General features: G+C 42.2%; 1 protein-coding gene and 1 pseudogene across 2 annotated transcripts in view; one reads left to right on the top strand and one right to left on the bottom strand.

Moving 5' to 3' along the window:
- The window catches only part of MYO1E (myosin IE), a 190610-nt gene that overhangs the window by 96459 nt on the left and 70302 nt on the right, over positions 1 to 23849 (top strand). For both annotated transcript variants that reach the window (XM_025883701.2, XM_073877089.1), the window contains 3 exons: positions 15774 to 15861; positions 19137 to 19226; positions 23681 to 23812. In XM_025883701.2, coding sequence (XP_025739486.1) covers positions 15774 to 15861; positions 19137 to 19226; positions 23681 to 23812 — 310 coding nt within the window. The remainder of the gene's footprint in view (positions 1 to 15773; positions 15862 to 19136; positions 19227 to 23680; positions 23813 to 23849) is intronic.
- The window catches only part of LOC112832848 (ATP synthase peripheral stalk subunit d, mitochondrial pseudogene), a 407341-nt pseudogene continuing 393653 nt past the window's right edge, over positions 10162 to 23849 (bottom strand).

Raw genomic sequence — 23849 nt, 5'->3', positions numbered from 1 at the left:
ATTGTTTCTCAAGGTTTCATCCAGAAAAGAAGGCTTAAGAGAACTCAAAAGATCCTCCAACTAGTATGTGGCAGAATCTCTGTTTGAACTTCGCCCTGTCTGACTTTAAACCCCATGCACTTTCTCTACACCCTACTGTCAGTGACACTTCTCTGTGTCTCAAATGTCCCACATTTCCATGGAGGTGATAAGGCTACCATATACTGTGAGGAAAGGTTAGTTATCTAGGACATGAGCACCTATGGTAAAGGTCTTCTCCCCCCGCAAACCACAGATGCTTGTTTTAACCTAATCCTTTATAGGTTGTTGGCCATGATGCCTTCTGCAACCCAGGAGGCTGATGAGTGTGCTTTGTCATCAGTAGAAGACAGACAGATGGACTTACTGAACGAACATGACCTTATGAATATGTGAATGAATCTCAATTTCTTCCTTATGTGAAGATGCATGTATACACTAGATGGCCATACCTGGGCTATTTCTATATCTTGATTTACTTGTTAGCCCTGGACACATGTGAGGGAATTATGGGTGTGTATTGATTCGTGCATTTGGTGCATTCAGTTAAAGAAGGCTTCATCAATAGAGGAAGCCAGCAGGTCAGTTTTCCAGATAACCCTGCTTTTCACCCCATACTATGTTCCTTGCAAGCCATGTAGTTTAAAATATGTGCATTTATCAAAGATACCCTCGTGCTATAAAAAATTACACGTATTTGGCACATAAAAATAACAGTGTATTATAAAGTTGACCTATATGAAATAATAGAATTCTAATAATTATTAAGTAAACATTTAATAAAGATTCATTTTCTTTATCTTTTCAGAATTTAGGAAATCTCTTGATGATGTACACGATTAATATCTGTTTAAGAAGCTATCTTGAAAAGTTTCAATGGATATGTTCTTTTGACAAATTTTTAAGGAGGCATATTGAGTTCTTCTCAACTAAAAGTTGGGGTCATTCTTAGCAAATGGGCGTTAACGGTTTCATATTACACGAAGACATGAGAGAGAACTCCAGTTACGAGAAATGAGAGAGCCTGTATCTTGAGTGTAGGCCTTTCTCCTAACCTGTAGGTTCAAAAACTATGGCCCATTGCATGTTTTTGTAAATAAAGTTTCACTGGAACAAAGCTACATCCATTTGTGTCCATATTATGTTTGCTTCTGTGCTAAAATGGCACAATTGAGTAATGACAGAGACCATATCTGGGCCTTTATGGGAAAAGTTTACCAACTCCTGCCTGAAGCACAAGTTATTGTTGTAATAATCCCATTTTTGTGACATACAGCATCTCAAATTTCACAAATTCATAATGGTTCTTTTTATTTTTACCCCAAAACTTAACTCCCTCACCTACCCTCTTCCAAACATGGTTGCTAGATGAATGCTCTTAAACTGTCATATCATTTTTTTTTCTAAAGATTTATTTATTCATTCATTTGAAAGAGAGAGAATGAGAGAGAGAGAGAGGCCACATGAGAGGGGGGAGGGTCAGAGGGAGAAGCAGACTCCCTGCTCAGCAGTCCCCGATGCGGGACTCGATCCAGGGACTCCAGGATCATGACCTGAGCTGAAGGCAGTCGCTTAACCAACTGAGCCACCCAGGCGCCCAAACTGTCGTATCATTTAAACTGTGTTCATTTCTGACAAAATATCTCAGTGGCTCTCCATTGCCTAGTTCAGTCCAAAGCCCCTAACTTGAGTAGAGACCAAAGTCCCTACCTTGGGATACCTCCCACTCTATTTTCTGCTACTCTAACCAAATTACTCTATTTTTTTTTCCCTCCAGTGGGTCAGGTTCACTTCTGCATCCAAGTCCTTGCCTGGGTAGTTCCCCCGCTTCTTATCAATCTCAAGCCAGTGATCTCTCCATTTCCTGAATTTCAGTAGCGCTTCATATAGCCCTCATTTTCACCTACTTCGTATTATGATTATTTAATTTGCATGTGCTTATTTTAAGTAGTTTTTCGGTGCTTGATGACTAGAAACTGATGTTAGGCTTCTTGGGTTCTCTGGTACACGATAAATGTTTATTTCATGATACTTTTGAAACTGGAACACTTGAAATAAGCTGTAAGTGCTGTTCGCTTTTATGTAAGGGGGAGATCACTTTGGCCTAAAACAGTCAGCAAAGGTGTCACGGAGATTTTGGGACTTGATTTGAGCCCTGCCCGCTGGATGTGTAGGAGGAAGAAAACATGAATGGCTTGAGAGCCTCTGGAACTCACATTGTGTGACAGGGAGAAAGTGAGGAGACTATCCGTGTGGTTGTTAAAGGTTTCTATTGACAAATCGTCCTTGTACATTACTTGTGGGCCAGTTCTTCTTCTTCTTCTTTTTTTTTTTTTTTTAAGATTTTATTTATTTATTTGACAGAGAGAGACACAGCGAGAGAGGGAACACAAGCAGGGGGAGTGGGAGAGGGAGAAGCAGGCTTCCCGCTGAGCAGGGAGCCCGATGCGGGACTCGATCCCAGGACCCTGGGATCATGACCCGAGCCGAAGGCAGACGCTTAACAACTGAGCCACCCAGGCGCCCCTTGTGGGCCAGTTCTTTTGTTTCTCTGTTATAGCCAATGTAGCATTTGTGTGGCAGTGCCGGGTTGGTTGATTTGGGGAGGTAAGTGTGCTTGAACGATGGGCTGGGTGATCTGGGGTAAGCCTGTGGGCCTCGTTGGTATCTTGCAGGTCTCTGAGCAGGGACGTGATGCACAAAAGGCTGGTTGACAAAAGTAAGTCGATGGGATATTGAGAGCATACAGGTAGCGGGTGAGGTCAGGAGGCCCTGACCTGAGCTGGGAAGACAAAGAGGAAACCGGTGTGTGAGCTGATGTGTTCAGTAAGCCTGTGAAGCACTAAGAGGACAGGGCGGACACAGGGACTCTGGACAGTGCCAACAGATAAACACAACCACTCGAGCAATATTCTTTTTTACGACCCTCTAACTCAGCAAAGTAAATAAAAGCATATTTTATCGCTGTTAAAAAAAAACCAGACAAACCCACAATCACTCAAGCTCCATCAGTGTCATTGGCAATGATGAGCTCCTGAAGACACAAGTAGACACCAGTGGGTCCAGTACATGGCCACCCATATCCGCTTAGCTCGTTCGTCTTCCATACTACAAAATGCAGAATTTGGATTTGTGTTAGAGAACTACATATGGGATGCCTTTGGATCTCCCAGAGACATTGTTGCCCATCTATTTAATAAAATAATCATGTGGGGGCACCTGGGTGGCTCACTTGGTTAAGTGTCTGCCTTGGGCCCAGGTCCTGATCTTGGGGCCCTGAGGTCGAGTCCGGTGTCGGGCTCCTTGCTAAGTGGAGAGTCTGCTTCTCCCTCCCCTTGCTCATGTTCACATGCTCTCTCTCTCTCTCTTTCTCTCTGTCTCTTTCTCCCTCTCAAATAAATAAAGTCTTTAAAAAAACAAATAAATAAAATAATCATGTGGTAAAAGGTAAATCGTGTGGTAAAAGGGGAAGGAGAACCAGCAGGTTTTTCGTGTGTTCTTTACCGTCTCTATATTACCAGACAAGAGCTCGGCAGTGTGGCCGGAGCCGTTTCTGGGGCCCTTGCCAGGTGACCTCTGTGGGGAAATATGGGGCTGGGGAGAACATGTATGTGACCTTTTTATTGCTATCAAAATGAATTCCTATCACTTTAGGCCCACATCAGCTCTTGCCATCCTGGCTTGTTTTAAAACCGTGTTGTCAATTTGAAAGCATCGCATTGGGTGCAGTTCCTAATTTTATTTTTTGCTTGAAATACTCTGCTGCAGTTGTTTTCCAGAGACTAGGGCATTCTGTCCTTAATGTGTCCAACACCAGTTTGTAAAGTCTTGGCAGGTTGCATCCGTGCCAGATAAATACTGTTTTAGACATAAATAAAGGCATGAGAGATATTTTGAAGCTACATCACTAGCATTTGGTGACTGATTGAATATGAAAATCTTCATAGAGGAAAAGGAAATAGCTGTCACTGTTGGATCTAAGATTTCTGAATTATCTGCTTCAAAAGACACTTTGCATTTGGGATCCCTAAGACTTGGAGTAATAAAGGTTAAAGATGAAAAGATTAAAAAAAAAAATCAGAGCACCTCTAACATTTGGCTTGTGTCCTGTCTCTGCACCATCAAGTGTCTCTTGGAATCTCAAGCTACCTTCCTGTCTTTGATGTATTTCAGGAACCTTTTATTATTAGCATTGGAACACTTCTGTTTCTCTTGGTCCACCTAGCTTCTTGTTTATCCCAGCAGCCCTGGCCTTTGAGGCTCCCTGTCCCTTTGGCCTGGCTTTGGGAGGCCCTGTCAGCTCACACCCCGGACTGGGGTCTGCATGCGAACACTCTGGCTGTGGGCTTGAAGAGCACCACCTCAAATCTCCCCTTTCCCCCAGGCTCGATGCAACTCTTACCTTCCAGCCTGTGTGATTGTAGAAATTCCTTTATCACCAAAGAATGTTATTCAGGAAGGCTGACTCACTAGCGTATTAATATATTATCCAAAATCATAATAGTAGCCCCTTTTTGGGTCCCTGCTTTAAGTCTCAACATCTTTCACTTATATCAGTTACAACTTGGCAGACGAGGTGTTAACTACCCCCGTTTTTTTGCACATCAAGAAATTGAGTCTCAGAGGTAAAGGAACCATGTTAAACATCTCACGTTTGCAATGTGGCAAAGCCACACACCGAGCCAGGACTGCCTGGCTCCATTATTACACTCTTTCCACTTCTCCCTGATGCGCTGAGCCAGCAGGTGTCAGGTTATCTGGGTGATAATCTGTTAGCAGCCACGGTCACGTGGTGTAGTGGAACGAAAGACCTCGAGGGCTGCGTCACAGGGTGGACTCAGTTCTGTTCTATATAAAGTGTCTGACCTCTGCAAGCTTCTTCGGTCGCTTCATCTAAAAAAGAGAATTAATGCCTTAAAGGAATATAGGGAAAGCCGAATAAAGAAATACACATAAATATGGGTTTTCTTAAAAGATTTTATTTACTTGAGAGAGAGAGTAAGAGAGAGAGAGCGAGCACGAGTGGAGGGGGAGGGAGAAGCAGACTCCCCACTGAGCAGGGATCCTGCCATGGGTCTCCATCCCAGGACCCTGGGATCATGGCCTGAGCCAGAAGCAGACACATAACCGAGTGAGCCACGCAGGCGCCCCCAAAATGTTTTTAAACTAACTGTTAAGGAGTGCTGTAAAGTATCTGCTAATAACACTGAAAAGAATTTCAAAGCTAATAAGTAGTTGAGCTGGGGCTCAAACTTGGTCTTCAGACTAAACATTCGGCTCTCCCTATTGCGTCAGCCTGAGCCAAGAAGAGTGCTGCCATGAGGCCGTTTTCTTGGCAGACTGTAGGTGAACATTGTGTCTGCTTGACAATACTAATTGGGAAGAAATAAGAGCTCTGTGTCTTGTTCACACTTTTCTCATTTTGTTAAAGAATGAATTTTTATCATTTACTCAGTAGCTTTGGCCGGTCTGTGTGATTTTTGTATTTTACACACTTAGCTATTACACGTACTTGAGGATTTATTTTTCAGTGTCAGGATAGGATCTGAGAGATCACCCCTTTCTCTGCTGCCCTGCAGTACCCCAGGTGAGCAACAGAGATGCTTCCCCTCACACCTGCCTCTTGTCCAGATCCAGGAAGGCTGCCAGGAAGGGAATGTGTGAACAGGATCTTTGGAGAAGGCTGTCCCGAACCTTCTCTGATGTGTTTCTCCTTCTTGATCACATGTTGTCATGTGATCGCAGGGATTCAGGCTATTATTTGTTCCTTCCCACTGTGTGTGAGATAATAAATGTTTTGGGCAGAAGCCTTAATTAAAGAGGTGTCTATCAGTACAGACTCGGGTGTAGTGAAAGGTTTGATTATGCTATGAACCGTGCTATTCATGGAGTGACTTTGCAAAAACACTGTTGATTTTAATCGACCAGCTAACCCATATGAGGATTTTAAATATGTGCCCTGATCCGAAGCAGTAGAGCCAGGCTCCTTTCCTACTAGCAATGCCTCTCACTAGCTGTGTGTCCCTGAGCGAGTTGTGTAGCATTTCTCATCAAAGAAAGGGGATCAGAGCACCTACCCCACAGGGCTATCATTCAGGTCAAGTGATTGATGGATGTGAAGCCCGTACAACGGTCCCTGACGTGCCTAAGCTGCTCACTCACGGGCCAGTGCTACAATGATTACATCCACTAGTTTGCTCCTTTCAAATCTCCTTTGGAATTGATGTTATTTCTCATCTTCTGGACTATTTCTCAGACACACAATGTTCATCTTTTGAACTCTGGAATTAGGAAAGAAATTTTTTTAACTATCTCTGTGTTTTTTACCCTTGGGTTATACATTTTGAACTAAGAGTCAAGTTCAATACTAATATGTCCCTATATCCCAAAGTAGGGTTTGAGAGAATTGGTCCCAGCAGGAAGATTTCAGAACTTCATTGTCTTCTTGGTCTCCCCACCATGTTGCCACAGTCAGCCTCCAGCTCCCTCGGCTCCCGGGATGCTGCATTCATCCGCCCCCTTCCCTCATGCCCCTCCAGTCTTGCCAGCTTGTTCTCCATGGGGGAGTTTCTTCCCCAGAGCTCCCGAAATGTCAGTGGTCCCCATTTCACTTGATACGCTTTGAGCTGCCAGCAACAGAAAATCTGATTCAAACTGTCTGAGAAATTAAGGCAATTTATTATCCCGCATAACAGAACACGCAGAGGTTGTGGAGACCTCCGGGCTGGTGGCTCCATGGTCCATTGATGTCATCAAGGACCCAGGTTCTTTCCAGCTCTCTGCTTCACAGTCCAGACATGCTAAGATTTGTTCCGGTTCCCCTTGGTGGTTGCAGATGGCTACCGGGGGCAATCAGAGTAACGTTCCTCCTTACATCCTAGAGGGGAGAGGAGCCTCTCCCATGAGTCCTTCCCTTGAGTCTAATGGGGCAACCTTGTTAATATGGACTGTTGAATTGCTGGGGGTGGTAGGTCAGGTGCAGATGGGCTAAGCTGAGTATGGGACCAGCTTCTCTATCTGGTGTACCTGGCAAGATACCCGAACCAAGTCAGGAAATTGTCAGGGAAAGGGAGGTGGGGAAAAGAGCTCGAGGGGGAACCACTAGTGGCCACTACAGTGCCCAAGGTCCCAGTGCAGTCTGTGCTCAGGCATGCTTCTCTTTGGTAGTCCCACTTAACTCTCACTCACATCCTGGTATTCTCATCCAGAACCTTTCCCTATGCTTCAGACTCACATTTTCACCCATCTGCTGCCTATCCCTATCAGCCACCGATCAACACGACTTAAAACGGGGAAAATATATATATTTTTTTCACATGTACACAGGTGAACAAATATTCCCTCTACTTCTTCCTCCCCATCCTCAGATTTGCAACGTTTCCTATAAACTCTCTTTCAAACAATTTATTTTGAAATAATTCCAGTTGTACAGAAAAATGGGCAGAATGAACCAAGCAACTGTTGTGTCTTCTTCACCTAGTTTCCCCAGCTGGTAACATTTGACCACATTTACGCTCTCTCCCACCTCTTCCTCCAACCATATGCACCCAGACACACACAATGATTGATATTACCAATTATATTAATATTTTTCTGAAACTTTTAAGATCAAGCTGCAGAAGTGATAACTCATCACCCCTAAACTCTCCAGTGTGTATTTCCTAAAAACAAGATGTTTTCCTACCTAATCAGTTATAATACTCCAAATCAGGACGCTGATAATGGGTACAGTGCCGCCTAACCCACAGACCCCATTTACATTTTACCAGTTCTCCCCTAAATGTCTCTTTCCATTCTTTTTTTTTTTCTTTAAGATTTTATTTATTCATTTGACAGAGAGAGACACCGCGAGAGAGGGAACACAAGCAGGGGGAGTGGGAGAGGGAGAAGCAGGCTTCCTGCCAAGCAGGGAGCCCAACGCAGGGCTCGATCCCAGGACCCCGGGATCACGACCTGAGCCGAAGGCAGACGCTTAACGACTGAGCCACCCAGGCGCCCCTCTTTCTATTCTGTCCCGGGATTCTTTCCAGGAATACATGTCTCTTCAGACTCTGTCATTTTGGAACAGTTCCTCAGATTGCAGGGGACACATTGCAGGGTTTATCCAATATGTGTATTTCTTGCTTTTTACAGTTTTAAAGAGTTCAGGCGTTAAATTCAGTAGGCTGACTTCGGCTTGGGTCTGTCTCGTGATTCCTTCTGACCAGACTCAGGTCATTCCTGCTGAGCAGGACTTCCTTAGAAACAACACTGTGCTCTTGAGCAACTGGTTGGGCCTGGGCATGTCTGCTGTGTTCCTTCTGACTAAGTTCACCATATTTTCTTTTAGGACATGTTAGCGTTTTGTGGGCCTGTTTTGAGATTATGGCAGCATCCTGCTCCTCATTAAACCTCCACCCACCGTAGAATCCATTGATGACTCTGGCCCACATCAGTCACTTAAATGACAGGTGCCAAATGGTGATGCTCTGTTTCCATCATTTCTTCTTTGTTCCTTAGTGGGCACTCTGTGATAAGGAAGAGTTTTCCCTTCTCCCTTATTATTGATTTATCTTGTTTTATGGCAGTATGTATGGACTATATTCAATGATCATAGTCCATTACTACCATGACCTCGATCAGCGGGAGCCCTTTCAAACTGGCTCTTGTGGGCTTGACATGTCTACATCAGACACTGTACTTTTGTACTTTTTGACACAGCTACGTGTTCTAGGCTCAGCTTGCATTTTCCCTGGCCCAGCTTTTGAATTGGCCATTTCTCCAAGAAGCCTTGGTCCCTTCTATTTATTTATTATATATATATAATAAATATATATACACACACTATGCCCACTATACATACCACACACACACACACACACACACACACATACAAAGTTATTGTGTGTGTGTACTGATACCTTTCATTCCAACAGTTAAAATGGATGCCTTTAATACCACCGATCCAGCACTTCAGGGTTCTTTCTCCTTTTCAAATTTGCTAATACTTTTCTGACAACGAGAGTATTGTTTCACATTATTTTCAATGTATTTGTCTATTGCTCAATCTAATTTATGTGCTCCATCTAATCAGTCCTCCAATCACCAGCTGTCTCTTCCATTCATTACCTCCCCGCTCCCCTCAACCTCCCCATGGCTCTGCCCACTGGCCCCTACTTGTGGGTGGCCCTTCAGATGCCCTTCACTGCTCTGCATCCTCAGTCTCTGGGGTCCTACAACCACATGATATAACCCCCAACCCTGCCCTGGGGGTTATAGAAACTCTTCCCTTAGCGATACAGTATCCACCGGCTCCTGAGGCCCCAAACCAGGATGTCATTCTTCATTCATTCTTACCTATCTTCTGTCAAAACCCAATGTTACTCCCTAATGGGACAGGAGTTTACCCTCTTACATCTTTTGCCACCAACACTGCTGTCATGGAGGCCTTCATTCCCCTCCCCTGGATCCTGCACACCCTTCTGACCTGCCCACCTCCTTTCAGCTTGGCCTCCGTGCTCCACCCCTGTTTCCCGTTGATGATCGCAGCGCTTCCCAGCCGTGCAGGGGGTACATGGTATTGAAGTACGCACAGAGGACGAGCCCATGTTTAGTTGTATTTCAGTGTGCCTGCTTCTATCAGAGAGTAAGTCTGTTTTGTGCTGTGTCTTCAAACCTCTTGCTGATCTCTTTGTTAAAGAGAGTAGGCTTCAGGCTCAAGGCCTTTGGCAGGCCGGCTAGAATTCAACCACTTCCAAAATGGTTCATGTGAGCTACTGAGGACATTAAAATTATATCTGTAAAATACATGTACATTTAAAGAGCCATGATCCCAAAAGATCACCCACCACTTCACTTTAAGTTAAAAGAACATCCCCTGAGGGGCATCTGGCTGTCTCAGTTGGTGGAGCATATGACTCTTGATGTCGGGGTTGTGAGTTCGAGCCTCACATGGGGTGTAGACATTATTTAAAAATAAAATCTTTAAAAAAAAGAATATCCTCTGAGCTACCCCTCCTTTTCTCCAGTCCGTCTTGGCTCCTTTCCCATCCCAATTCACAGGGAGATAATCATTGTCCTGAATTTTAAATATCTCCTTCTCTTTTCTTTATGGTGTTACCACTTACTTACATTTGCTACTCTAACCAACCTCTTTTTTTTTTTTTTTTTTTACCGTATCATTATTTTTAATGTCCAGCATTTACAACACGAGGGCCAGAGCTTTCTCCCCAACTCAAGTTTATAAATTCTCAATTGGCTTGTGAGGCCAATAGGGATACTTCTTCTTGTCTAATCTGGTTTCTGGGAAGACTTCATTCAGGTCCTCAATGGTCATCTGATCAAATGGAATTATGTTCCTCATCTTCTCCAGCTCTTTTTCATATTCCTCAATCCTGGCCTTTGAGAGAGACAAAAACTCGGCACAACTTTTCACATCTTCTTTTTCTTCAGCATCCACCTGAACAGTATATTTATCCTCTGGCACAGGAACCTTCAGGGCATTAAACTTCTTCTCAAAGTCATCTACCAAACCAGCCTTTGCCACATTGGCCTTGTAGTAAGCCCAGTCGATAGCAGGTGGTTTCTCAGGGAGAGTAGCCAATCTGGAGGTAAGTGTCTCATTCCAGGATTTCAGGGAGTTAGCAATGGCCTTCTGGTTTCGGGGTATGATCTCCCCGAAAGCTACCCAGTCAATGATTTTTAGAGCAAGTTTTCGCGCAGCCATCTTGAGATCCTTCACCAACCCTGGCGGCCTAGAGTCCACAGCAGCAAGGAACGGAACTGGGTCCTCTAACCAACCTCTTGACTGTCTTTTTGCACTGTTGAATTTGATGTAAATGGAATCCTACTATATGCGTTCCATGTATTCTGCAGCTTGCTTTATTTTTTTTTTCACACAACATTAAATTTCCTGAAATTTACTGGGAGAGTGTAACTATAATTCTCCATCCCCCCCCAGAATTCCACTTTTTAATATGTCACAGTTTATTTATCTATTCTGTGTTGGTAGAAATTTGAATTATTTTCACAAATAACTTTTATTTTTGTGGTATTTATGTTTAGGGTTGCCAACTTGGGGTAAGCCATCGTGGTTTTCTATATACAGCAGCCATATATATGTTCCTTTTTAAAATAAATTTAAGTAAATTGAGTCAGTTTAGAGAAAAATACTAAGTAATAGATCAGTTGGTCTTTAGAAGAGAAGTAAAGGCAAAATTCATGAATATGATACAGAAAGGCCTGGAGTCTGGTCTGTATGAAATAAGAAACACTGACTGCTTCTGACCAGAGCCCATGGTCCTTCCTCAAAACCAATACCCAAGGCACTGTCATGGAACTTTCAGCCCCTCTCCTGCCCCCTCCAGCTCCCTTTCAAGTTCTTTTCACCTGTGGTACTTCCTTTCAGTCGCACCCAGTGGGGTTTTTGTCTCCAGCTAGGACTCAGGCTTCACCATTCACCCCTGGGTCCGACTGCCCATGGGTACACACACCCCACCTGGCTAATGTTACGTGTCTTGTTGAGACTTAAAATAGTTGTGACTTCCTTTAAGGATCTTTTCTTAACATGTGCTCCAATCAGGGATACATGCCCCCAGGAGTCCCTAAAACTGCATCCCCATCTACACGGTTTTCTTACAGCCTGCGTGCACTCCCCTTCCCCAGCAGGCGGTGAGCCCCTTCAGGGCAGGAGCCGCCTCTCCATCGAGCCTCCAGCCCAGAGCTTGGCACGTGGTGGGGCTTAGACAATACATGTAGGGTAAACAAACGCACACACAGTTTTTGTTTGAAGCGTTTATCCTTTGTAAAGTGCAAACAAATCTAAGGCTGGTAAAGCAACATTTCAGTGACATTAACTTGATCAGTTATAAGGGAACAATAGTTACTGTGGTAAGAACTGTTAGAGAGGGGCCCCTGGGTGGCTCAGTCAGGGCGTCCGACTCTTGGTTTCAGCTCAGGTCATGATCTCCGGGTCCTGGGATCGAGCCCCGCATCAGGCTCCACGCTCAGCACAGAGTCTGCTTGAGTTTCTCTCCCCCAGCCCCTCCCCTAGCTTATGCTCACATGCATGTGTGCTCGCTCTCAGTCTTGCTCTCTCAGATAAATAAATAAGTAATAATAATTTAAAAAGTTACAGATTATTTTGAGACTAGGAAGGGGGAAATGGGAGTAGATTGGTGAATCTTCGAGCAGTAGAAAAGATTGACTCTCCTTATTCTATGGGAAATCTGCCTGAAAAATATGATGGAAATGTTTTTACATTTGCTAGAGGAAGTTGAAGTGAATTGAAAACACTATTGATTTTTAAGTGAGGAATAACTTTCAGGCTTATAAAAGCAATTATGGTCCTTGGATCCAATTATTAATATACGATTGTAAATAGATTCTTCCCCCAGAACATTCTTTCCATTTCTTTGAAATTTTAGCATGTGTTTCCATTTCTATAGCTAATGCACACAGAACATTATTTCTTATTTGAATTGATATTTCCTATGAAGTCTCTGTTGACTGTTTTAAATTTGCTTGGCTCTTTCCGCCAGTTATATAAGAACTACGGAGTTAAGAAATCTTATTTCTAGGGACGCCTGGGTGGCTCAGTCGTTGAGCATCTGCCTTCGGCTCAGGTCATGATCCCAGGGTCCTGGGATCGAGCCCCACATCGGGCTCCCTGCTTGGCGGGAAGCCTGCTTCTCCCTCTCCCACTCCCCCTGCTTGTGTTCCCTCTCTCGCTGTGTCTCTCTCTGTCAAATAAATAAATAAAGTCTTTAAAAAAAAATCTTGTTTCTAGGGCCTGTCCTTGGAGACTGGGATTGGAAGCAGGTCAGAAGAGGAGCCCAAACATGAGCATTTTACTTTGAGGGTTCTGGTAGGCTGCTGGGTTTAGGGACCAATGGGGCATTTTTCTAATTTAAAGCACATACACTTCCAGCGTATTTTTTTGTCCACGTTAGAAGTCAAGTGAAGGCAATTGAATTAAGAAAGACTGCCTGTAACATAAGCAAAGTAAATTTCCTAACTCTTGTGAGATGCAAAGCAAATAATTTTAGGCATGCTGTATAATGTCTGATACCTTCACATTCTTTTAACTTGCGTTTTAGTCCAGAGGAAGAAATAATATTTTGCCATCCCAAAAGGACCAGTATAGTTATGCTTGTATATACTGTAAGCTTCAGATAATTATGTAACATTCCATTATTGTACCATATTCTGAGCAAATTACCAGCCTCTGATCAATAGAACTTTTTTTTAAGTGTTTGTAAATGGAAACCAAGAAATGAAACTTCCAGTCAATGTTCAGCCAGAACTAATTATTTTAAAGCTTCTGAAAAATACCACAATTACTAGAATGTCGATGTTCTATTATTGGACCTGGCATACTTATTTTAATACATGAAATGAATTCTGTTCCATTATTCTTCTGTTCTTTTGCTTCCAACCAAAGAGATAAAATAGTTCATGTCTATCACACTATTAACCGAAGAATCACTATACTTTTATTTCATAATTCCAATAGGATTTGTTGCTTCTCCTTTTCCCTCTCTCTCTTACACAGACACACACACACACAGACACATACACATACAGACACACACACACACATACACACACAGCTTGCTCCAAGGAATTCTGAACATGAAAATATGTTTACTCGTCGTGATAAAGGAAGTTGAAGAATAAAGAAATTGATCAGTGTTGATTATCACTGTGCTGTGTGGTTCCACTTTTTCTAGAAATGCTTTTTTAAAAATCTGAAATATGTAAGTAATTATCTATCTCAAAAATTTAAGCAATTAAGAGAAATCACATCCAAAGAAAAAAACCCTTCAATAAGTCAGAAGTATTTCTTTTTTTAGAAGAGTTATTTATTTATGGGGGAGAGAGAGAGCGCACATGTGAGCGCAGGTGGAGGGGCAGAGGGAGAGAATCTCAAGCAGACTTAACTATGAGCACGGAGCCCAATGTGGGGCTCGATCTCACCATCCCAAGATCATGATCTGACCCAAAATCAAGAATCAGACACTCAGCTGACTGAGCCACCCAGGTGCCCCAAGTCAGAAATACTTCTTTTTCTTTGTTCCATTTCTGTTCTTGTCCATACATTATTTTTACTTAGTTGTGATCACATTATAGATACATTGTCTTCTGCTTATGTTGCCATCAACTTTAGCTGCAGTCTTTATGTATGTTGCCACGTAGTTTTCTAGTTATTTTAAATGTCTGTGTGATTATTGGATTGGGTGGTTGTACCTTTGTACTTTGGGATTTTACAATATTCTTGACCGTTCACATGATTCACAACATTATAAAATGGAGTTTCATTTGTCGACAAAACCTGTGCTGCAAATAAGCAAGAGTACATGTTTTGACCCTGGGTCTTGCACATAAATCACTTGATTACAGGGACCATTTAAATAGATCATTTCCTCATGGAGCCGAGATATTTGCTATACCTCCTTGGGCCTGCAAGTAAGCACGTCCTCTATAAACAGTGTGCCATTTCATCCACACTTGCTGGTTTTTTCTTGCCACCACACCTTATGGAACTTCAGTTTGCTTTCCTTAGTCACGTGACCTGGAAACCGGGGGCTCCAAGCACTCACATGGTGAATAAGTCACATTGGTGGATTCAGAGCCCCTCAAAGAGTATTGTTCCCTTCTTCTTCCCTCTAATCTCTCTAATTAAGTGTGTGTTACGTCAGGGAAATTCACCAAGTTCTGAGTTTTGCTCTGATGGTTACCTTAATCCTTTTTGTGTTTGTTTTGTTTCAAAACATCAAATTATTTCCAAATTTATTTGTTTCCTTTTGATGCTAAGGGGTCACCTGGCTTTGGATGTACCCTAAGCAGACGTTTCCTCTTTTCTTGAGTGAGCCATTGATAACACAAAGCAACCAATAGAGAGATGAGAAATCTGACTGACTTAAGCATGTTGTGAGTTGAGGTCATCATCAATTCAAGGGGATTTTAAAGGAAGAATGGGTATTTTGAAGACCAGCCTATACACTCTTAACAAAAGGGTTTCCCCATGCAGTGAGGCCACCAAAACGGAAGGTAGTCTTTGTTATGCAGGATGTGATTAATATTGCCTCATCATTTAATTTTAGAACTTCTAAAATAAAGTTGCTTGTACCAGTTCAGGGCACAAGGTTTAAAACCTGAGAGTGCCTACGGTTTCCTTTTTTTTTTTTTTTAAATTACAGAAGTAATGTATGTGTTACTAAAAGTTTGGGAAATAATGAACTAAAAGGAGTCTTCCATGGTATCTTTCACTTTACCAGAACCTCTACTAATATTTTGTGGTAGTTCTAGTCTTTTTTTCTTTTCAGTGTTTTTTTTCTTTACATTTTGTAGTCATGTTTTCATATATAATTTTTTCTGATTTCACTCAATTGATTACTTCCTGCTTTTTCCCCTAAGTTTACAATCTTCCTGTCATTTGTAATTTCTGTATAATACTCCATCCTTCTGATATCCCATAATGTTCCTAATCATGTTCTCCATTATTGGGCATTTAGAATGCCTAATTGTCTATTCCGGACATGATCGTTATCAAGACCTTGGTCCACAAACCATGTTGATATTGCTCATACAAGTCAGGGAGGTGACCTCATCCTGGCATGGATTTGCCTTTCTCAACCAGTGCTGTGCCTTTATTACTGAATACCTTTATGCTTGCTTTCTTTTTTTGTTTTTGTTTGTTTGTTTGTTTTGTCAGGGGGGAGGGAACCGGTTGTGATCCACTTCACGGGTGGGTATTTTTGTCTTTCTTTCCTCAGTGGTGAAAGTGGTGCTGGAAAGACAGTGGCTGCCAAATACATCATGAGTTATGTCTCTAGAGTATCTGGAGGAGGTCCCAAAGTCCAGGTGAGTTAATGACATGACCCATTTTGAGGCCCTGTATTAAGTGAAGTGTAAAAGTCTCCATTTGCTGTTTAAAAAAATTTTTTTCCACAGAAAAGACACAGAACCAACCAACTTCTATAACCAAAAGCTTGAAATCTCCAAAGAAATAGCATGAGATGGAGATACCTAATATAGAATGAGCTCTTAAATATCTAGCAAAGACCAAAAAAAAAAAATCCCAAAAGGGAATAAATGAAGGACAACTCATAAAACATGAAACATGCTCACCCTCATGATAATAAGGTGCAAAATGAAACCTCACCAAAGAACTATTCCTTAACTGTCAGAATGGCAAAAATTTTGTCGTGTTTTAAACACTTTGTTGGTAAAAATATAGGAACATAATTCCTCTCATACATTACGGGTAGGAGCATGAACTAGTATACTTTTATGGAGGGTATTTCAGCAAAATCTGTCAACTCTATGTGTATACACCTGTTGATTCATCAATTCTGCTTGAGAGAATGTATCCTTTAGATGTGCTGAAATGTATGCAAAATGATACAGTTATTTGATATGGCATTTTTTAGTAATGTAAAAGACTCGAAACAATTTGAAGGTTCATCAATCAGAGACTGGTGAAATAATTTATGGTTCATAATAGAATAGAATATTAGACAGCTGTAAAAATGAAACTTCATGTACTGATAGGTAATGATCTCCAAGATAATGATGAGTTACAAAAAGCAAGGTTCACAGCATTGTGTAAAACGTGTTGCCATTTGAGGAGAATAAGAGAACATACACCCGTATTTGTTTGGATGGGTATAACATACCTCTGGAAGGTTAGATAAGAAACTGGTAATGGGTTCTTCAGGGAGGGAAACTGGGAGACCGAGAGAAAGGCACATTCTCCCCTATGGCCTTCTGAAACTTTTAAATTTTGAACTATGTGACTGCATTTCCAAAAATCTTAAAATAGAGTGGGGGAGTGGGCAGGGGAGAGAAAGGAAGAAGGAAACGTTAGAGGGTAACATTAGGAAAGCAGGACATCCAGAAAAATGAGGACAAAGGAGAGAGGAAAAAGGAGAGGAGCACAATATGGGCCGAGAGGCAGCACGTTCGAGGGTGCAGCGTGGGTGCAGCGTGGAGAACGGTAGTTACTGCTTCGTCTGCCTTTACTTTGACCCAGCGTGGTAGCGGCATCGGCGTCAGCAGGACTGGGCGAAGGCCCCTCCCCGAAGAGCAATGGCTGATGGCGGAGGTGGGCCAGGGTCCACAGGGGCTTGCCCAGAGGCATAGGGCTTATCACTGGCGCAGACCACTGGGAACAGTTTCTTACTGGTACTCATGCTCCCAGGTAGACTTCACCGTAAAGATTAATTTTTTAATCTGAATCATTGGATAAGTGCAGTCATCTGTAGACTTTAAAAAGGTACATCAAAACTCTCTTCACTGTGGTTCTGTCTGCTAATTAAATGGTGCTCCGTCACATTGTGTCCTTCTGGGTCAGAAAGCTTCAGGCAGCCTCCAAAATTCCTTTCACAGAGTAAAAGGTCTTAGAGGGCCCTCTTTCATTGAATGAAGGGAAGATCTAGAGTAGCACTGGCCAGTGGAAAGATGGCACAAGTCACAGACAGAATTTAACATTTTCAAGTGGCTAAATCTTTAAAAAGGTAAAAAGAATCATGTGATATTAATTTTAAAAATATATTTTACTTAACGTATCCCAAACATGATCATTTCAGCATATAATCCATGTCAAGAAACTAACAAGATACTCTGCATTCTTTTTGATATTAAATCTTTGAAATCTGGCATGTAATCTACACTTCACAGCATATCTCAATTGGGACTAGCCTTCTTGCAACTCAGTGCAACACATGGCTCATGGCTTCAGCATTGGACAGTGAGAGTGATTCAAGAACTTAGGTTGGTGCGGTGCTACTTGATTGTCTCTGTTCATGTGATCACACCCTATCCCTAGAAGGTTGACATGAAGACAAACTCAGGATGCTGTTTTATGGGTGGGCTGCACCTTTACCTTTATTTGTTCTTTGTCTTTTCCCCAAATGCTGACCACATGCCCCAAAATTCTGTTGGACATCTTGATGGTTGATGGATGGATGGTGCATATGTGCATAAGGATTCTCAGCTTAAAAGTCAATAATTAAAGAAGGGAAGAGACAAAGAAGAGCCTTTCTCTGGTTCTACCCCTTATGAGAAGCTGAGTGTTGATAAAGGGTATCAAATAACATATAAAGCATTGATTGATGAAGAGCCACAAAGTCAAAATTAATTTTACAAAGAAGGCATCATTTGTATAAATCCATGAGTTTTTAAAGGAGAGTAGGCAGCTTGGAAGATGTTTCTAAGCTTTGAACTTGACCCCATGGAGGGACCACCCAGAATTTGCCTTTGGTGCCATTGCTAACAACATAGCCCAGTTAGTGAAATTCCCATTCCCTTTCCTCTTCTGACTGTTCAGGAGAATGCCCAAGGAACAGCTTCGGCTGTTACATAGTTAATTAGCAGTTAGTGCCTTAATCTAGTCCTGTTTGCTACAGACCACGACCTAGTGGCCAGACTGCAGACGTTATTGTTGACTTTTCTCTTCCTGTTTTCCTATGAGGACAATGATACAGAGCTCTTGGCTTGAAATTAGTCAGTAGCTAAAGAGCACAAACCAAAGACTTGTTATTTCTGGAACATGTTTAACCATAGCATGTGAATAATTAGAACTACAAGGAATGACTCACTTGTTGAAAGACCTCTCCAACATCAACTCCTATCTGTTGAGCTGTCTTGCCCATAGAGTGTTTTGCACACTTTTCAGTCTGGCACAGAAATGGGGTGTTTGAAAACCAAATCCTTCCTCTCTAGTAGGCCAGGAATTGTTCCATACAATCCAGTGTTGGCCCTTGCTGCTCCAAACATGGCTCCACGCTGGCAAAAGCAGTAGAACCAGGGAGCTGGTTAGGAATGCAGACTCTCGGGCCCCGCCTCAGACCAATGAATCTGCGTCTGCATTTAAACAAGATCCCTTGGGGATTCATGAGCATGAAGGTTTGGGAAGCACAGGCACCAAGTCAAGGGAGCTGGAAGACATGAACACACAAGCAGGTTTAGATCTGTTGCGAGAAAAGCATAAATCTTCCAGAAACCCCAGGAACATGTAGAGATTTGAGACCTCATCTTAACTGCCTTCAGAAACAAGGTCCTTAGGGAGAGTGTGGTGTCACGTTGCGTGGTTGGTGCTTGCACCTTCCTAACCTCTGGCCTGTCTGCCGTGACAGCACGTCAAGGACATTATCCTGCAGTCCAACCCGCTCCTGGAGGCCTTCGGGAACGCCAAGACCGTCCGCAACAACAACTCCAGCCGATTTGTGAGTCTCTTCCCTGTTTCAGAAAATGTCACCTGATGGGTGATGCTGATACCCCTGATTTACGTCTGGTATCCCCAAGGAAATAGGAGCTTTTCACGTACCATCAGGAGGCTGCCTTTTCAATCTCTTCTTCATTTTCTATAGCTGTGTGCTGTCAGGATATCCATTTGCCCTTTCACTGAAATTATTTTTGAGCCTCGGGATAGAAGATAATTTATGAAAACAGTTCTCAACCCAAGTTGCCTCACTAGGGAAAATAAAAATTGATAGAAGTGTCAGCTTTGGTCCTAGAGGGGTTTGCCTTGTACCCTGGCGGGAGGACCTTCTTTCCCAGACAAATAAACGAGTTCACTAGATTTGCAGGTCTTCTTGCCTTGCTTTTGGTTCCTGGAACCTGGGCCGATCGAACACTTCGATCCTGTATCTTGGAGAGAACTGTCCTCTCTGTCATCCAGAGTGAGCTAGTTGTCTGCCCACCCCTAAGAGCTCTGTGTATTTGTTTTAGACATATTCATGTAACATAATCACATCCAAAAGCAACTGGATGCGGTCCGTCAGATGGCCTCCCAACTGGTCCACTCAACCCAAGGCAATGAAAGTGTCAGCCAAATGCATTGTCATGAATGCCCACTTAGACATTTTTCTGCCTGAGTGTCTCCTCGGGGGTGAATTAGAAAGCTGGCGAGGATGCATAGGAATATATCCCCCTTGACAAAAAGTCACATTTACAAAGAAATGAGTATTTGGCCAGTAGCTTTGATTTATGTAGATTTTATATCTTATCTCAACCCTAGATTATGTCTGGCAGTAAAACATTCAAGGAGCCATCTGTGAGGCTGATTCCGGACCATTTTAAAATAAATAGTGGGAATTTTGGAGAAAAACAATTTCTTTTTCAGCCTTCTATTTTGGAAGGAAGCTTCTATTTCCAAGAGAATTCTTACTAAGGTCTCATGCAGTGATTGTTAGATTCCCTGGTGAGTTATATCTCTCCTTATTGCCCTCACTTTCCTTGCTGTTCAATACTATTCACACTGTTTGTTCATTTGTTCACCACTCCTATTTTTCTGCTTGATGCCTGGGTCGTGTTATCTTGAAGAAGTTTCTAGGTAATGAAATACAAAAGAAAATGTGAATGAATTTTCCACTTGACCTTTTTTTCCTAATTGTCTGTCTCAGTCATATAAAAAATGCACTTGACCGGGGCGCCTGGCTGGCTCAGATGGTTAAGCGTCTGACTTCGGCTCAGGTTGTGATCTCAGGGTCCTGGGATTGAGCTCCGCGAGCCTGCTTCTCCCTCTGCTGCTCCCCCTGCTTGTGCTCTCTCACTCTCTCTGTCAAATAAATAAATAAAATCTTAAAAAAAAAATGCACTTGACCAAATTTAACTCTCTAGCTACCCATCCCCCCCCTTTGCCTTCCTTAGAGAGCAAAAGAATAATTAAATGGGTATTTTGATGTTTCCAATATAAGTTATTCTTTATTCTTGGACAAGGAGGATACATCAGTCATTCTTTGTAAAACAAAACAAAAGTAGCATTTATTTTTCCGATTATAAAATTTCATGTAACCCTGATGGAAAGATGAGAAAGAGTGTGAGCGCATGCACGCGCGCACACACACACACACACACACACACAGAGTAATGTCTGATGGGGCATCCAAAGATGTTTCCATTAATAATGAGAGAAATGTAAATTAAAACTATATATCATTTTCTGTCTCTCAGATGAGCAAACATTAAGGAGATTTATAATACCAGAGAAAAAACACTATTGGTTGAAGCCTGACACATTCCCCTAGGAGAGCAATTTGGCATTTTTTTATCAACATTTAAAATGTTCAGGGGCACCTGGGTGGCTCAGTCAGTTAAGCGCCTGACTCCTGATCTCGGTTCAGGTCTCGATCTCAGGGTTGTAGGTTCAAGCCTTGTGTTGGGCTCCAGCATGGAGCCTATGTAAAAAAAAAAAAAAAAAAGTTATCTAAGTTTCCTGTTAATAATGACTTATTTAAAAAGATATCCATAATATATTGTTAAATTTCAAAAAAATAGGTTATAGAATAATATTTATGATATTTATAATGTGCTTATAATATGGTCTCATTTTTATTTTAAAAGGCACATTATATAAAACTTAACTAAGGTGTCTGTAAATCAAAGTTTGACTATATTATTAACAAGTGATTATTTAGTAGGAGGGAGTAGAAGGGGCATCAGGGTGGGAATATAGGTAATTTCTCTTTTTAAAATGGACATGCAGGGGCTCCTGGCTGGCTCGGTCCATAGAGCATGCAACTCTTGATCTTGGGGTTATGAGTTCGAGCCCCACACTGGGTGTAGAGATTACATAAAAAAAAAAAAATCTCTAAAAAAAATGGACATGCAGTATGAATCATAAAAACTCCCATATTTCCACTTACACCAATCTTTTCAAGTTTTAAGAAATATATTATGAAATATTTCAAACACTATTTAAAAATAATACAATGAACACCAGTGTTCCCAGTGCCTAGCTTAAGAAATAAAACATGACCAAGAATCAACACATTACCAAGAATCAATGTTTCTTTCCATTTAATTATGAAAACGCAACATCCTTTCTTCATACAAGTTCCTCTTTTTCCCCAGGCTGCTCTACAACAAAACTCTCTTGTTAGGAGTTTTAACTTTTATGTAACAAATTTGAATTGTATATTAGCCTTTCTATTCATTGGAACAGTGGTTCTCCACCTTGGCCACATAGAAAAATCACCCAGGCTCTTTAGAACTGCTCAGATTTGGGTACCAGTTCCTAAAGATGGATTTACTTCTCTGGGGGCGCCCGGATGGCACGGTCGGTTAAGCGTCTGCCTTCAACTCAGGTCATGATCCCAGGGTCCTGGGATCGAGTCCCAAGCCCTGCATCGGGCTCCCTGCTCCGTGGGGAGTCTGCTCCCTCTCCCTCTGTCATTCTCTCTGCTTTGCTCATGCTTTCTCTCTCTCTCTCACTCTCTCTCTCAAATAAATAAATAAAATCTTTAAAAAAAAAAAAAAAAGGCTCCCCAGGTCTTTGCAACAGGGCAGCCAAGGTTTCAAACCCCTTCTGGAAGGGCTTGAGAGTTTGTCATTTACTACATCTGCCATCCTGGGTTTGATGTCCTGTTTGGTTTCATTCCCACCCCCAGATTGATGGGGAATGGTTAGGGGCTACACGTGGACAGACACTGATTTATTCCCTCCAAAACGTGCCAAAAGGAAAGGATGATGAAGGAATAGACATAATAGGAAGCATGGAGAATCTTGTTCAGCAATCATTTCTCAGGAAGCACTGCAATTTGGGATAACATGGTTTGTGGTCCTTCTCTCTGGTGCTTCTAGGTGTTTGGGGGTTTATTTTGGGGAAGGGGGAGAAGTCATCAGAATAAGACACATAGACAGTTAGAGGGTGGCCTTCTTTTGTAGCCTTTCTGATACTTGGAATCTGCAGTTGACTTAGGAACACAGCAGGTAGTGGATGCTGTAGGCAGCAGGAAAAACACAAAATGGGCTTTTCTTGTCCTTAATGAGTTTATGGTTCTAGTCCCAGACTTGTGGCCTGGCAGGAGCCAGCCCTGAAATGGGTGGATTTCATCATTATACACATTTTAAAAATATTTAATATTTTAAAATATTAAAATTTGAAAATGTGAAATGCAGTTAGGCTGGGCATGCTCCGCCAGTTTGAACCCAGGCCGTACCACTCCCTAACACCCACATTTTCATCTTTTCCTTCGTCTACATTTACACTCCTGGCCCTTTCCAAGGATGGGAGAGCAACCAGATTCTAGCGAGAAAATGTCATTTCCTTAACAATCTGGACACCTTTCCAGCTAAATCCCAAGGCTTTATTCTCCTTTGTTCCTTCTGAGCAGTAATTTAAAAGGAAATAATTAACTACGACAGTAAGAAAACTCTCCACACCCACAACTAGCTGGAAAGAACATTGTTTATAATCAAGTGTTTTTACTTTATATAAGAACGCTAGATGATCCAGAGGTAAAAGGGGTGCCTTTTGCTCAAAGCCATGAAAATATGTCTGGCAGAGGGAAAATTTGCTCTCCCTGAAAGAGGCTGATGGAGTTCGTTCTTGCTAGATCAAGGGAACCTTGAGATTTTCTGTCCCATTCTTTACAGCTTCCGGCTTAGCAGGCAAGCACCCACTGGGGGGGAAATGGGCAAGGAATACAGCATACCCTTATTTAGTCGGGCTGGAAATATAGATTCTCTCTCTCAATTCAGAATCGTGTGACTGGACAAAAGCCCTGGTTATTGTCTGATAGGAAGAAGTGAGGAAGTCTTGATCAGAACTGGGAATAATTCAGAATGTATCTTTCATTAATGAATTTCCTTGAATTATATGCTATATTCAAAGCCTGTTTGGAACATCATGTTTCTGTTCACCATCCATTGAAGGAAATCCCTAACTTTCTTGCAGGGAAAATACTTTGAAATCCAGTTCAGTCCAGGTGGGGAACCAGATGGTGGAAAGATCTCCAACTTCCTTCTGGAAAAATCCAGGGTGGTGATGAGGAACCCCGGAGAGCGGAGTTTTCACATATTTTACCAGGTTTTCCTTTATATTTTTTCTTTCCTATTTCCTTATT

The sequence above is a fragment of the Callorhinus ursinus genome, unplaced genomic scaffold (genome assembly GCF_003265705.2).
Source record: "Callorhinus ursinus isolate GAN/ISIS: 27379988/994484 unplaced genomic scaffold, GSC_fseal_2.0 scaffold25, whole genome shotgun sequence".
Lineage (NCBI taxonomy): Eukaryota > Metazoa > Chordata > Mammalia > Carnivora > Otariidae > Callorhinus > Callorhinus ursinus.
This window is presented reverse-complemented; position numbering and strand designations above follow the sequence as displayed.